Genomic DNA, 14,652 nt, shown 5'->3' on the forward strand with positions numbered 1-14,652 from the left:
TAACTCGAATATTAAATTGCCACGAGCTAGTTTTTCGCGTGAAGTTTTATCTGACGGAGATTACGAAAGCCTTTGCCATGCCGAAGAAAAAATTATAAAGCATCGGCAATTCCAGATTTTTAACACTGACAAAAGAGGGGTCCATCCGATTGCTTTTATCTGAAGTTTTAGAGGAGTGCTACCCGGAAATTGGTCGGAGTGGCAGAAAATCCGTTTCGTGACTGGGTATATACAAGGTTCGGGGGCGATCTGGGCCTCGGACATGACTTCTGTTTGCTCGACATATGACGATTTTGAGAAAGCGTTTTTAGCAAAATTCTGGTCAGAAGGGGTACAGGAACGCATAAGGCAGGAGGTGCTCTACCCAGAGCCTTTCTCTTTTTCAAAAGGAAGCCTTAGGAAGTATTTTGAAAAATATATAAACAAAACTAGATATTGGGACAGACCTATGCCTTTGCCAGACATAATAAACATACTTAATGCAAGATTACCAACTAACATCCGGAATCAATTAATTTACGGGAACGATAAAGACTTGGAGTCGTTCCTCACGACGTTAGATCATATAGACATTATAGAAGAGAGCAACCAGAAAGCCCGTAACAACAGATTCCAATATAGGGAGATAGAACCTCCGCCAAATGGTAGGCAAGGGAACGCACAGAGATCGATAAATGGTGGAGAAACCCCTCAAAATCTCAATAATAATACTGGCAATAGTCTTGCGAGGGGCTATCCAAGGAACAACAGGAATGGGAAACGATACAATCCCGTATGGGGGAACGAAAGGAATTTCAGACCGCAAGCCTGGAACAATAACAGTAATAGAAAGTGGAATCAACCGGGGGGAATAGATTCAAATAACCAACATCAGTGGGGACGGACATCTACGAATCAACCGGTAATTACCGAAGTGACCGACGATGTCAACCACCAGGCGAATCAAAATCCAACAAACTTGTAAGGATCCACTCGTGCCCCGGAGGAGCGGTCAACAATTGATTGAGGGGCAACAGGATATGTGTACCCATGCTAACGTATAATGATGGACGATTACTGGCAGATGAATTGACCGAGGACTTAGAACTCCAAGATGAGGATAAGGAACAGGTGGCAGTAGCCGAAGTGCAAGTCATTTTGGAGACTGTACCTATAGTGGCGGTTTTGGACACAGCTGCAACCACGAATGTTATTTCGGAGGCTCTATTCAACAAGATCAGAAATATAAGACGAGTACCAATTTTTCCAGTTCAAAATTGCAGAATAATAGGCGCCGTTGGGGCTAGATCGGCTAATGTAAAAGTGCAGTCACTACTTAGTGTAGAAGTCGGAAATGTAGCAATATTAAGCACATTCCTTGTTGTAAAATATTTGGTGGTAGACTGCATTATAGGAGTCGACAGCCTACGTCAATACGGATGCAGAATAGATTTTAAATCAGGAAAAATTTGGGTAAATGTAAATAAACAAGAAATTGAGTTGGACTTGTTGAAAAAGGAAAGCCTTACCAGAAAATATAATAGTGGGATCAGTGTGCAAGTAATCAGGACTGCACAAAATTCTAAACAGCACGTAAATAATGAGTTCCAAGTCAAAGGAGACTTCGGTCAATTAGTGTATGAGAAGTTAAAGGAATCCGACTGCATTATTGAAGAGCAGAAGAAGCAGCTCAAAGAATTATTATTAGTGTATGAAAACGTGTTTGACGAAAGGCCAGGAGTTATTAAGGGATACATATGCCATCTCTACGTTAAGCCACACGAAACGTATTGTAGAACTTTCTATCCTGTTCCCTGGAGGTTAAAGGCTCAAGTTCAAAAAGAAATAGATCGCATGTTGAAATGGGGTTTGATCGTACCCTCTACAAGCCCATACTGCTCCCCATTGTTGGTCGTGCCAAAAGCAAATGGAACTGTGAGACTGGTACTCGACGCCAGGGAAATAAATAAAATCATAATTCCAGTGAGAACACATGCGGAAAACATAGACGAACTGATACAACGGTTCCAGGATGTCCAATATTTGACGAGCATCGATTTGCGGAGTTCGTATTAGCAGGTCAAGCTGGATGAGTTATCAAGGAAATATACAGCTTTCATTTATGCCGGAAGAAGTTACAAATTTACTGTAGTTCCTTTCGGACTCAACATTAGTGCTGGAATCTTTATAGCAGCTCTAGATTATGCTCTAGGCCCAGAACTAAGAAGCAGGATAACAGTATTTGTTGATGATATGCTTATTGCATCGAAGACCTGGGAGGAGCATATTACCTTACTGAGTCGGGTGTTGGACGTGTTCAAAACCATGAGAATAACTGCTAACCTACAGAAATCTCATTTTGCACTAAACAGAATTAAGTTCCTGGGGCATATAGTTGACGCAAAGGGAATTTTACCGACCAAGGAGAAGCTAATTGCGATTAGTAAGTTTCCAACACCGAGAAATAGGAGGCAATTAAAAGGGTTTATGGGTCTTGCCTCATTTTTTAGAAGATTTATAACGAATCAGGCCATGAATGCAGCAGCTCTAAATAGTTTGCTGAAGAAGGATGTGCCCTGGCTCTGGACATTAGAGTGTCAAGAAGCATTTGAAGAGATAAAGAAGCAATTAGTAAATGCACCGCTTTTGTACCATCCGGACATGCAAGAGGAATTTTACTTGTCAACAGATTCGTCAAATGTGGGTCTTGGAGTGTGCCTTTTCCAAGTACGCAAGATAAATGGACAGCTTACCTTTTGTCCTATTGCGTTTGCTAGTCGTGTTTTGTCCAACTGTGAACGAACGTACACGACGACAGAATTAGAGGCTCTTGCGGTCGTCTGGGGATTTAAAAAATTTCGTTATTATTTATATGGGTCGAAGACTATCGTATATTGCGATCACCAATCATTAACGTTTTTACAAACATGTAAACTGTTACACCCCAGGCTGGCTAGATGGACGCTCGCTCTGCAACAATACCAGTTTAAGATCGTACATGTCACAGGGCAGCAAAACATTATTGCTGACGCTCTATCAAGGTCACCGCAGGGTTTAACAAAAGAGATTGAAGTAAATAATTCCTCAGAATTCCCTGTATTGCTGCTGCAGGAAAATCCATTTAAGACGTACTACGTCAATTTGTGTGTGCATATGGCCCAGTTACAGAAAAAGGATGCTCAATGGGGAAGTGTCATTCAAAGGTTACAACAGCAACCTTCGGATCAGATGGCAAACTATTACAAGCTGGTAAATGGCGTATTATTTTTCCGCTGTGGAAGGCCAAACAAAGTCCGTTGGTGTGTTTGTATACCTGAGGCACAAATAGAGAAACTTGTATGGTTCACTCATTTAACCTGGGGACATTTCGGTGCGACAAAATGTGCAGACAAAATAAGTGGGTACTGTTATTTTCCCAACATAAAGCGCAGAGTGCATGAGGTCTTAAAGAGATGCATAATATGTCAAAAAACAATGCCGGATTCAAAAGGGACTAAGCACCCATTATGCTCAATATTAGTACAAGAACCAAGTGAATTAATTTCATGCGATCTGTGTGGACCGTTACCTACTTCAAGAGGTGGTGTTAAATATGTGTTGGCATTTCTCGATGTGCGTGCGAAATACGTAAAGCTATACCCGATAAAGGCGGCTACAGCCAAAGTAATTGTATTATGATTGATAAGGGATTATCTTCCACATGTTGGTACACCTAAGGCGATCATAACAGACAATGCTAAAATATTCACGGGACTCCGATGGAAGCAGACTTTGTCTCAAGTCGGTGTGAAACATATACTAACATCATTTTACCACCCACAAGGCAATTTGGTTGAGAGGATTTTTAGAGAATTCAATCGATTTATGAGGACGTATTGCCATAATAAGCAAACTGCGTGGGCAAATTATGTGGAAGAGTTTGAGCAGATATACAATAACATGCCCCACTCCTCAACTGGATATACACCTTGTGAATTGATGTTCGGAGCAAAAGAGGAAAACTTCGGGACTGACCATATCCCCAAAACGCAGGAAACTGAGATGCCTTGGGAAGAAAAAATAAGACAAGCTATCATAAATATGACGAAGAAGGCTGATCAAAGAAAACAACGATATGACAAATTAATCAAAAGGGTACAGACATACCATGTCGGAGAGAAGGTACTAGTTAAACGACATACCAAATCATCCGTAATAAAGAAAAGTATAAAGAAATGGGAGTTACTATATACTGGACCATACATTATCCTACAAATTCCGAATCCGGGGGCTTATCTGTTAGCATACCCGGGATCGAACAAAATAAAAGGGTTATTTTCTCATAACAACTTAAAAAAGTATAATGAAGATTAGAAGATAGGGAGGAATGGTGTTCCGAGTGACAGAAATGAACGCTCGTAAAAAACATAACAATAAACTGTGTGTGTAGTGATAGAAACCTTTAAATTGAAATAGTTAATCAGTGACATAGAGTATAGAAATAGTGACTAACTATTATTATCGAGTGTTGTAAAGAAGATAGTGGAGATAGGCTTCACCTGTGGTTTGGGTGAACATAGAACTTTAGCATTGCTAATGTCATCAAGAGTGATTAAGGATCTAACTGACCTTCAAGAAGAATGAAATGTTTCCCGCAAGTGACGCGGAAAAATCAAAAGAGGTTCCGAGTGAATATTCATATATAATCTCATGTGAACGCTTACATGTGTAAACGTGTGAAGGGATGTGTTGTGGTAGTGAATCGTGAGTGACGGTTAACGCCGCAAAGATAATTTCCCGCGCAAAACAGTTGACGTCGGCGCGAGAATTAAAATCGATATAGACGATACAGATATGCTTTGTAAGAGACTCGCACCAAACGCGAGGATAAACTGATTCACGTTGAACTCTAAAAGGAATAGGTGTTATAATTAGAAGTTAAGAGTTTTTAATTTATTAATGAATGATTAAAGAAAGGAATATTCGTAGATTCAGTAGTAATTTAATGGTTCGTGTTCGTTTGGGAATTTTGTGTGAAACATCCATTTCCATATATGAGCATGGATGAACACCATATGAATCAGAGAGTAATTGAAAGAAGCGAATCCCCATTCCTCAATGCTAATAACTTTTACATTTCAGCACTCAAGCGAAGAAATATATGTATTTAGAATAAAAAGTTTTGAGTATAGCTAAATTATATGACTTATCAAGGAAATATGGATGATGTCTTGGTATAAAATGAACTACACTTTCCATTATTCGATGATTTGAATCCAAAATCTATAGTAACTTACATGAATCCTTTAAATTACGAAGAACAAATCAGTGATAGAAAATGTGTTAGAACTTTTGGACTTATAAGCACAAGTGGGGAGGCAAAATCAAAAGGAGTATTCAAAAGGGAGTAAATCGGATGATGCTTTTGGCAACATCATTAGTTAATGGTTGAATTCCTTGAAGTACATCGTAACAAAAAGGATCCATGAAGCCATAAGGATTTTGCTTTCAAAAAGGAGAATCTTGGACGGTGCAACCTAATCAGTTCTCTTACAGGAAGAGTTTTCCTTTTGGTCATTGCTAATTCTTTTGGAATGAATGTTGCATGTGAATTCGAGTATCCCTGTTCCTTCTACTCTTCCCATTGTGGGCCGCGTAGAAGATCAACTACAGAGGGGGCCGCGTAGAAGACCGACTACAAATGTGGACGTCGGGGACATGCAAGACCCGGGGGAGTTTAGCACCGCAAGATATTGTACCAGGAGCAAGATTGTAAAACGAGAATTCACGTTATTTATTGTAAAACGTTTTTTTTGCTAGAGGCACAAACCACTCTTCTCCAAATCGTGATACAAATTGATGCCTGTCTTTCCTTTAGAGATCTATTTCAAAATTGTATTTTTTTTTCTTCTATAGGCTTTCTTATCTTCTATGTACCATAGGCTGGGGGTCTAGGCTTAAGAGATTTTCCAAGGTTTCCCTGCTTAAGAAAGTTCCCGAATGGGTAGACCCTGACATCAGTTCATGAAAGATCATCTTCCTTGGTTGTGCACAGCAAATATAACACCTAGATGCACGTAAAAGCAATACAGCCGCGGTACCGGTCTCTTCATTTCTTCTGTCTTCAACATTTCTTTTCTTCGTCTGTCTCAAATATAATATTCTTTTTCAGTCGGAGGACTGACAATCATCACTTCCGGGTTATCCACGCTAATAGATAGCTCGCGAAGTGTGTTCGGTGAATCAAAATTGAGCTCACAAACTTCGCTCGCTGCGAGGGGCATTGTAATCTCCCCACGGAAAATTACCCTATACCACGCAATAATTAATAATGGTCAACCAAATCATCCACATGTATTTACGTTTGAAAAGTATCTGATCAGATTTTCTAGTAATATATGCGCCGACAGCTCGTCGACGCCAAGGTATTTTTCTAGTACGTTTATTCCTTGGAACAACAGAGGTACAGAAATGTATGCTCCCTGGTTATTATATAGAGTGAGAGAGGAACAGCTTCGGAAGTATCGGTTGGAAGATTGTCGGATTGCTAAAGGAGATTTATGTACTCTTCTTCGCGCTAAAGCGAGCTAGGAAAGTTTGTGCCGCTAGCGTGATAGATAAAGAGAAAGAAAAACCTGTAAGAGAAAATTACATGAGACTTGGAACCAACAGAAAACGGAACATGTACGGAAATGGATTCAATATACAATTTTCCTCAGAAATAAGGTTTGTGACCATTTTATTCTAGAGTGAATGACGAATGAGTTCTCTGTCTGAACCATTGATGATTGTCTGGGCCCTGTAATTAATTGGGAAGTTTCAGCTGTGACGAAGAGAGCCTGCACTCTCTGAGTTTTTTTGAAATCGTCCAAAAAGGCTTCGTCCACATCTGAAGTTTTAGATCTGTCGTAAACTGAACGAATTGTTCAAACGATCGATTTTCCCAACTGAATGCAGAGCTTAATAATAATAACAAATGTAAAGATCTTTTCTAGCAAGCCAGCCGCTGACTATTAAGACAAAGGGCTCCACCAGAGATTCTACTAGGCTAATTTCACGTAAATAATATATTTAAACTGTACACAGATAAAGGACAGAGAGAGAGAGAGAGAGAGAGAGAGAGAGAGTGAGAGAATCCTCCACTAGCATAATTGTTTCTCTGTCTTTTCACGGATCAGCCTAACTAGAAAACACGAAGCCCTGACTTTATTGTACCTATTTATGTGTGAGAGGGAAAGAGCGATAAAGGCGACAGATACACTTCTGTACAGACAAAACATTACACCAAGTTAGCGGCAAGCTGCATTCACATAGACTTTCATCATTTACAAAAGCAGAGTAGAATTCATTATAAGACGCTTAAAGTAGTAAAGGAGTTTTGCTATTTGGGGAGCAAAATAACTGATGATGGTCGAAGTAGAGGGGATATAAAATGTAGATTGGCAATGGCAATGGCAAGGAATGCGTTTCTGAAGAAGATAAATTTGTTATATCGAGTATAGATTTAAGTGTCAGGAAGTCGTTTCTGAAAGTATTTGTATGGAGAGTAGCCATGTATGGACGTGAAACGTAGACGATAAATAGTTTGGACAAGAAGAGAATAGAAGCTTTCGAAATGTGGTGCCATACAAGAATGCTGAAAATTAGATGCGTAGATCACATAACTAATGAGGAGGTATTGAATAGAATTGGGGAGAAGAGAAATTTGTGGCACAACTTGACTAGAGGAAGCTATCGGTTGGTAGGACATGTTCTGAGGCATCAAGGAATCACCAATTTAGTATTGGAGGGCAGCATGGAGGGTGAAAATCGTAGTGGGAGATCAAGAGATAAATACACTAAGCAGATTCAGAACGATGTATTTTGCAGTAGGTACTGGGAGATGAAGAAGCTTGCACGGGATAGGGTAGCATGGAGAGCTGCATCAAATCAGTCTATTGACTGAAGACCACAACAACATGGAAAATATCAGAGAACACTGTGAAATTAGCTTCGTCACCCATTCGAATGGTCATTACGGAGCAAGAGTCTATATCACCATGTGAAATTTTAAACTGACCATCATCTTCAGTCAAGAATTCATCACCCTCACGATGGCAATAATTTCGATAGAGTACATGAACCTTGTTTATGTAGTGTATGTGTATTAAATCAACCGAAACTCCTCATGTAGCAGTATCATTACGAGTTTTAAAACTGTATTTTTTTGGTACACAATTAATGTTCATGCGAAATATATTATTTTGTATAAATTTAATCAGACTTCATATTCAGATGCAGGTTCCACTTTCAAAAAGTGAAGTAAATATGGACAGAACGCATATGGCGCTTGATCGTTCCATCACCAAGCTAGTCACTTCCAGCCAGAAGTTACTTGCATTATATAATTAAAACAGGAAATCTGCGAGGTAGATCATTTTGGAAAATAAAACCAAGTTTAAAATACAGTGGTCCAGTTAATAATGACAAAATGTACAATGAATTCACTTATATCTGTATAGTGCCGCTGCCATAAAGCGAATAAGGAAACATTGTAATGTCGCTATCTTTGTAAATATAGTAATTAAAACTTGCCAGAACAAAGTTTGATATCATATAAGGGATTTACAAACGTTATCCCTTCCAAAGAGTATGCCTTTTTTATAATCCATTTAAAAGCAGTGGTTCCTTACTGTCCATTCGATTCAGCTGCCATAGTTTTGTAACACTTTTCTTAAATAACATCAGGGGTTATTACATGAGTCCATAAACAGGAATATTACACAGTGGTTTCAGGTATGTTATACAGCATCCTCTATTGATAAGGGCAGTGTTCATTACTGTAACCTGTGTATCAGCATTGAACTGGATAATATTCGCTTCAAGTTTTACGAAAATGTTTGGAACGGCACAGAAAATATTAGTCACTTGGCTACTGTAATTGATTAGTGTTCGTGGTAAGAGAATGATTTTCCTGGACAATACTGGCTGTTGTCAGAATGTGGCTTTGCTAAACAGACTTTATTATTACAGTCCTTCCACGGCATAGTATTCACCTCATTAGATAGTTATAGATCTGATCAGGTTTACGCTGGATAATTAGAGATGATAGCGAATGGTTAGAATATAGATTACTTTACCAATGCTTACAATCATATTTTACATGTTTATCCCTCTATTCAGGCGAAGAAACCAGAGCTAAAATGCGGGACAGGGCCTTCTGACAATAGCGTAGTTCATGATAACAAATAGTATGGATCAGAAGGTGCTTGTCACAGAACGTTTGGAATTTACTTGTAGTACACCGAATTTCAGATCTTTGAAAAATGGTTTAAGTGTATGGATTTTAGACGTACTTCATGTAATTCAAACAGGATTAGTAAAAGTGAAGGTATTCTGGCGTATACAACATCCAACAAAACTTGAATTTTCTCCCTAAGCAGTGGACATACTGCTGAGCCCAACGTGTTATGTCTGGAATAAAATAAATAAATTTCATGGAATTTACTGTGTCATAACAGCCTTTCCAAAAGCATCTCGCGTACACATGGTGTGAAGGGAAAATTTTTTTCTTGGCCGATAGAAAAGATGAGTTGGGTTTTTACAAGAATCATGGACTTCTGTCAACGTTGGTAAAAGAGACACACAGGTTAATATGTGATTTATAACAGTGGCTTTGAAAAGTTTGGACTTTTCGAACTGTAATTGTTGACGTGATCTTCCTTGCTGAGACGGGATTAACTGGATTCCCGGTAGAAAAGAAATGTCGATCGTTGACGCAGAATCAATTGTAGAGAGGAAGCGATACGGTCAGCCAAACCAGTGATGTGGTAGAATGTTACGGACATCAAGATAGGTTGCTGTCATTTCAAGGAGAGAGGTCATCAGATATGGACAACAAGAAACAGTGGTACATTTGTATCAATAACTCTTGATGTGACACCTGTGGTAGAGTGTTTAGTAGTACAAGTCTTATGAACACATACACTGACAGGAAACAATCACAACAGCAAGAAGCAGTTGTCCAACATAGACGAAAGTTGGGACGCGTGTTACCTACATCTAAAAGTTGATGTCCACTCAATTTTGCGCCAGTCGCATAAGAGTGGCGCTAGTAGCGCCACTGTAAGAATGCAAATAAGGTTTGATTTAACTCTCAGAACCATTACAGCGAGTACTTTCGAGACCGGACGTGTGAGTTTATGTAAGTCAAAAATGCCTTTAAGGTGACAAAGACGACTTTGTTAACTCCTTAGTCAGTCTGAATGGGGTCGTGCAATAGGGCTACAAGAAGCTGGAAGTTCCTTCTGCAATACTACAGAAAGAGGAACAGTAATGTAGTCACTGTGCATGATTATTGGCAGTGGTGATCACGGGAATTAACGACCGCAAGGTTGGCTACGGACGACAATGCAGCATGAGGTGAAAGACCAACGTGTTCGGTTTATGCCTCTGGCGCATCAAATATATCTGGAGCAGAAATATAAGCAGCAGCTGGCATCACAGTGACAACGAACTGCTACAAATTGGTCACACCGTGGATAGCTCCGAGCGAGACGCCCAGTATCTTACGTTCCACTGACCTTGAATGGTTCAAATGGCTCTGAGCACTATGGGACTCAACTGCTGAGGTCATTAGTCCCCTAGAACTTAGAACTAGTTAAACCTAACTAACCTAAGGACATCACAAACATCCATGCCCGAGGCAGGATTCGAACCTGCGACCGTAGCGGTCTTGCGGTTCCAGACTGCAGCGCCTTTAACCGCACGGCCACTTCGGCCGGCCACTGACCTTGAAATACCACCATTTGTGACGTCATTGGTGTCAAGCGAGAAGCCATCGGAGGGCAGAGTGGAAGTCTGTTGTACTTTCTAATGAAAGCTGATTCCACCACTGTACCAGTGATGGCCGTATGTTGATCAGAAGGGGGCCACTTGATTACCTGCAACCAACCAGTCTGCCTGCACGACACCTGGAGTAACGGTATGGGGTGTGGTTTCATATGACTGAAGGCAGATTTGCACGTTGTCATTTGTCAGTTGTCATTTGTACACGTGTCACTGAAGTGAATTGGTTTCCGACGTGATTAAGACCACACGATCGGAGTTAACATACTTTGAACGTGGAAACGTGGTTGGAGCTAGAGTCATGGGACATTCCATTTCTGAACTCGTTAGGAAACTCAGTATTCCGAGATTCACAGTGTCAAGACTGGTATTCTCGACACAAATTTCAGGCATTATCTCTCACCACTGATAGTTCCCTCTTAACAACCGAGAGCTGCATTTGCTTAGAGTTGTCAGTGCTAACATACAAGAAACACTGCGTCAAATAACCATAAAAATCAGCGTGGGACGTACGACGAACGTATGCTTTAGTACAGTGCGACGAAATCTGGCGTTCATGGGCTATGGCAGCAGACTACCGACACCAGTGCTTTCACTAACAGCACGACGTGGCCTGCAGCGTCTCTTCTGGGCTCGTGACCATATCGGTTGAACCATAGATGCTGGAAAACCGTGACCTGGTCAGGCGAGTCCAGGTTTCAGTTGGTAAGAGGTGACGATAGGGTTCGAATATGGTGAAGACCCTGCGAAGCCATGGACCTAAGTCATCAACAAAGCACTGTGCATACTGGTGGTGGCTCCATAACGGTGTGAGCTGTGTTTGCATGGAAAGGGCTTTATCCTGGTTGTGTACGGCTACTTAGGGATCATTTGCAGCCGTTATTGGACTTAATGTTCCACACAATGATGAAATTTTTATCAATGACAGTGCGCGGAACAACAATTGCTCGCGTTTTGTTTGAAGAAACTTTTTGGACGAGCCTCGTCGTCAATCTTTTGTGTCTAGGATTTCTGCGTACTCGTTTCGCTAGTCAAACAATCAGACAAGTCATATTAATGACTTTTATTACAAGTAATCAAATGCAGTACTTAGCTTTGGCAATTACACATATGTGTGGCAAGCAAAGGGCAACTTACTAAATAATAAGTCTTTGCAGAGACTGATGATCTGAAACTTACAAGTCTGTCCTGAACTGCTTTCGAAGTCGCTATCATTGAAGCTGCTATCCAAGTAGCTAATCTTGAATCTGCTATTGAACTCGCTAACGTTGACGCTTCTATCGAACTGACAGCCACCAGTCGGGCGAAGCGCTTGTCTTCACATAGGGGACGGTGCTGTCTCGTTGTCGTCCTGGAAGGGGGCTGGTCATCGTGCGATTGGCTGCCTTCTTCTAAAATTTTATGACATAGCCAGTCTTTGAATCTGCTAAACGCCATACCGTGTATCCTCGTTTTACTGGCTTGAGAGGCATATACTGCTTGAGCGAAGACCGTCACTAGAAATATCGACGTCCATGGAGCAAGAATTGTTTGCACTGTTATTGATATTAGGTTGTGGAACCAAACACGTATCAACGTTGAAAGGTCTCTGCTGGATTCCTTTCATGTTAATTTCTTAAATTTGTTGTCATTTGCGGCATAAATTCCTCTTCAAAATTTACTGTGGCGTTTCTGACTATCTGGGAGGAGACTGATTAGTGGGAAGTGTTACTTTTACACATAAATAAGAACGATCTGTCACACTACTGCACTTTAAAACACAGCTTATATGTAATTCATGTCACACAGTCTCATACGGAACCTACATCCGCTTTCCTTTATATACTGTATATGATAAGATACTGTCATCCCCCTTCCCTTCTGTGTGAGAGGATGAATGAGCAAATGTATTTCTAGTTGCATGCTTGAGGGTAGCAGACCTGTCTGCTAGAGAACAGTAGGACCAACGACGGAACAGGTAGCTACGCTTTCTAAAAGCAAAGAGATTTCTATCCTTAGTATGGTCCTGTCCGTCCCTTGTCATGTTGGTATAGGAAGCTGCCCCTCTGGCCACTTCCGTTTGTATTTGTGAGCCACCCTCAGGAAGGGACCAGGTCAGTCTGTCCGTGGCGAGCGTCTGAAGTGGTAAGATCTCCGGCTAAGCGTGTGTCTGCTAAGTCCGTAGGACAATGGATTTCTTAAGTTCAGCCTAACTGAAAATTTAATCACCTTCATTTCAGGTTTAGCTCTAAAATATCCAATGTTATCTTAAATTGCAACGCAGTGTAATTCGAGTGTGAAGTTCAGAATATATTCCGGTAGTTGCTTTGTCACTACTTCATGAGTAAAGTGGAACCACGTGTTGATCAGTAACTGTAACTAGCATCATCAATCTTCAATGCGAATGTGCGTGAGATTATAACGTCTCGTCTTGACAAAATTTTTCAATATAGCAACTTTTCCTTATGTTCAACCCACGTGGGGTGTACTTTGTGAGACCAGTACCACGTGCTTATACAGTGTTTCACCCATCAGGTTAATAGTAAGACGATAGTAACCAGTTCGAGGTTTTTCTTTAGTAAATTGCGTTTCGATGTAATTTATTTTAATTATCAACATTATTGTGTAAACCAAGTTGACTACGTGAAGCGTGTGGTGTAAGCATCAATTAGCCCTCAGCTATTCTTTTCGGGAAGATTTCGCAGAGAGTTATTATGAATTTAGTATACCAGTGTGTGGAAATTTCATGACGGACAGGATTGGGCTACGAACATAACTTCTTTGGGGGAAAATTGAATCAGTTGGTTGTGGTTAATTTCCTCTTGCATGTGTTTCAACGTTCTTCGTGTGTTATTTTATGAATGCAGTGTTGTCTGCAGTCTCCCAATTTTGGCTCCGTATTTGATGTGTTCCATAAGATTACAAACTCACGTTTTCACAGTCCTAAATAAGGCACCAGCTTAGTTATGACTCACGTTTAATATGCTGAAATTTCAATGATCTATGTTAAAATAAATTTCGAAATATAAACTGATTTATTTCTTGTTATTTAAATTCTCTTATATATATATATATATATATATATATATATATATATATATATATATATATCACCAGTTGTCATATGACTATTAAAAGATTATAATTAATGTTAGTCTGGTTGGGAATTTGGTTAGCTAGACTGGATACCTGGTGAAACAGTAGTGCTGTATGCAAGGTTAACTGTCCCAGACAGCTCACAGCTTTTAACCCACTTTTATTGTCTATCAGCACCGCTTTCATAGAAAATTAAAGCAACAACGTTACAACGTCAGGAACAAATTCATCTTTTGGTGCTTCATCACTTCCTATTTCAGAATCCTGAGGATCGCTAGGTAGTGAAAATAGCAACTCCAATTCTTCTTCTGGTGTGTATTTCTTAGTATAGGCGTCCTTCTTTGACATTTTTGATACGAAAAGCACAGAAAGATTGTGAGGCGAACGATAAGTGATAATATGATATTGCAATTATGTTTGCCAGCAATATTAAAACTTACTCACCACAATGTGAAAAAAGTAAAGCTATGAACTGATGATAGTAACACAGACATATACTTCAGAAGAGAAGCAAACTCTTCCGACAACAGTAGTGACCCCACGATACACACAAACTGAACATTAGACGAAAAACTAATCCAGCAGACAAATAAAATCGACAAGTCGATGCAGAGAGTGTCCGATGATATCTCACAAAGAATAAACAATCTGGTAAGTGAAATAAAAAGTGATATTATGAAAGACTTAGGCCGTACATTTGAACAAATCGATGACCGTCTGCAAGCCTTAGAACAGGGCAAGCGGAGTCGCGATGCGGAATCTAAAAAGAGTGAAGAACAGCTACTTAGGAAT

The 14,652-nt window shown here is 40.1% G+C and overlaps 1 protein-coding gene across 1 annotated transcript in view; it reads right to left on the reverse strand.

The window, feature by feature from the left end:
- Window positions 1-14,208, reverse strand: part of LOC124556176 — a 40,812-nt gene extending 26,604 nt beyond the window's left edge. The window contains exon 1 of the mRNA XM_047130173.1: window positions 14,071-14,208. Within this exon, the coding sequence (XP_046986129.1) occupies window positions 14,071-14,208 (138 nt within the window). The remainder of the gene's footprint in view (window positions 1-14,070) is intronic.
- Window positions 14,209-14,652: the final 444 nt, after the last annotated feature.

Source organism: Schistocerca americana, chromosome X (assembly GCF_021461395.2).
Source record: "Schistocerca americana isolate TAMUIC-IGC-003095 chromosome X, iqSchAmer2.1, whole genome shotgun sequence".
Taxonomy (NCBI): domain Eukaryota; kingdom Metazoa; phylum Arthropoda; class Insecta; order Orthoptera; family Acrididae; genus Schistocerca; species Schistocerca americana.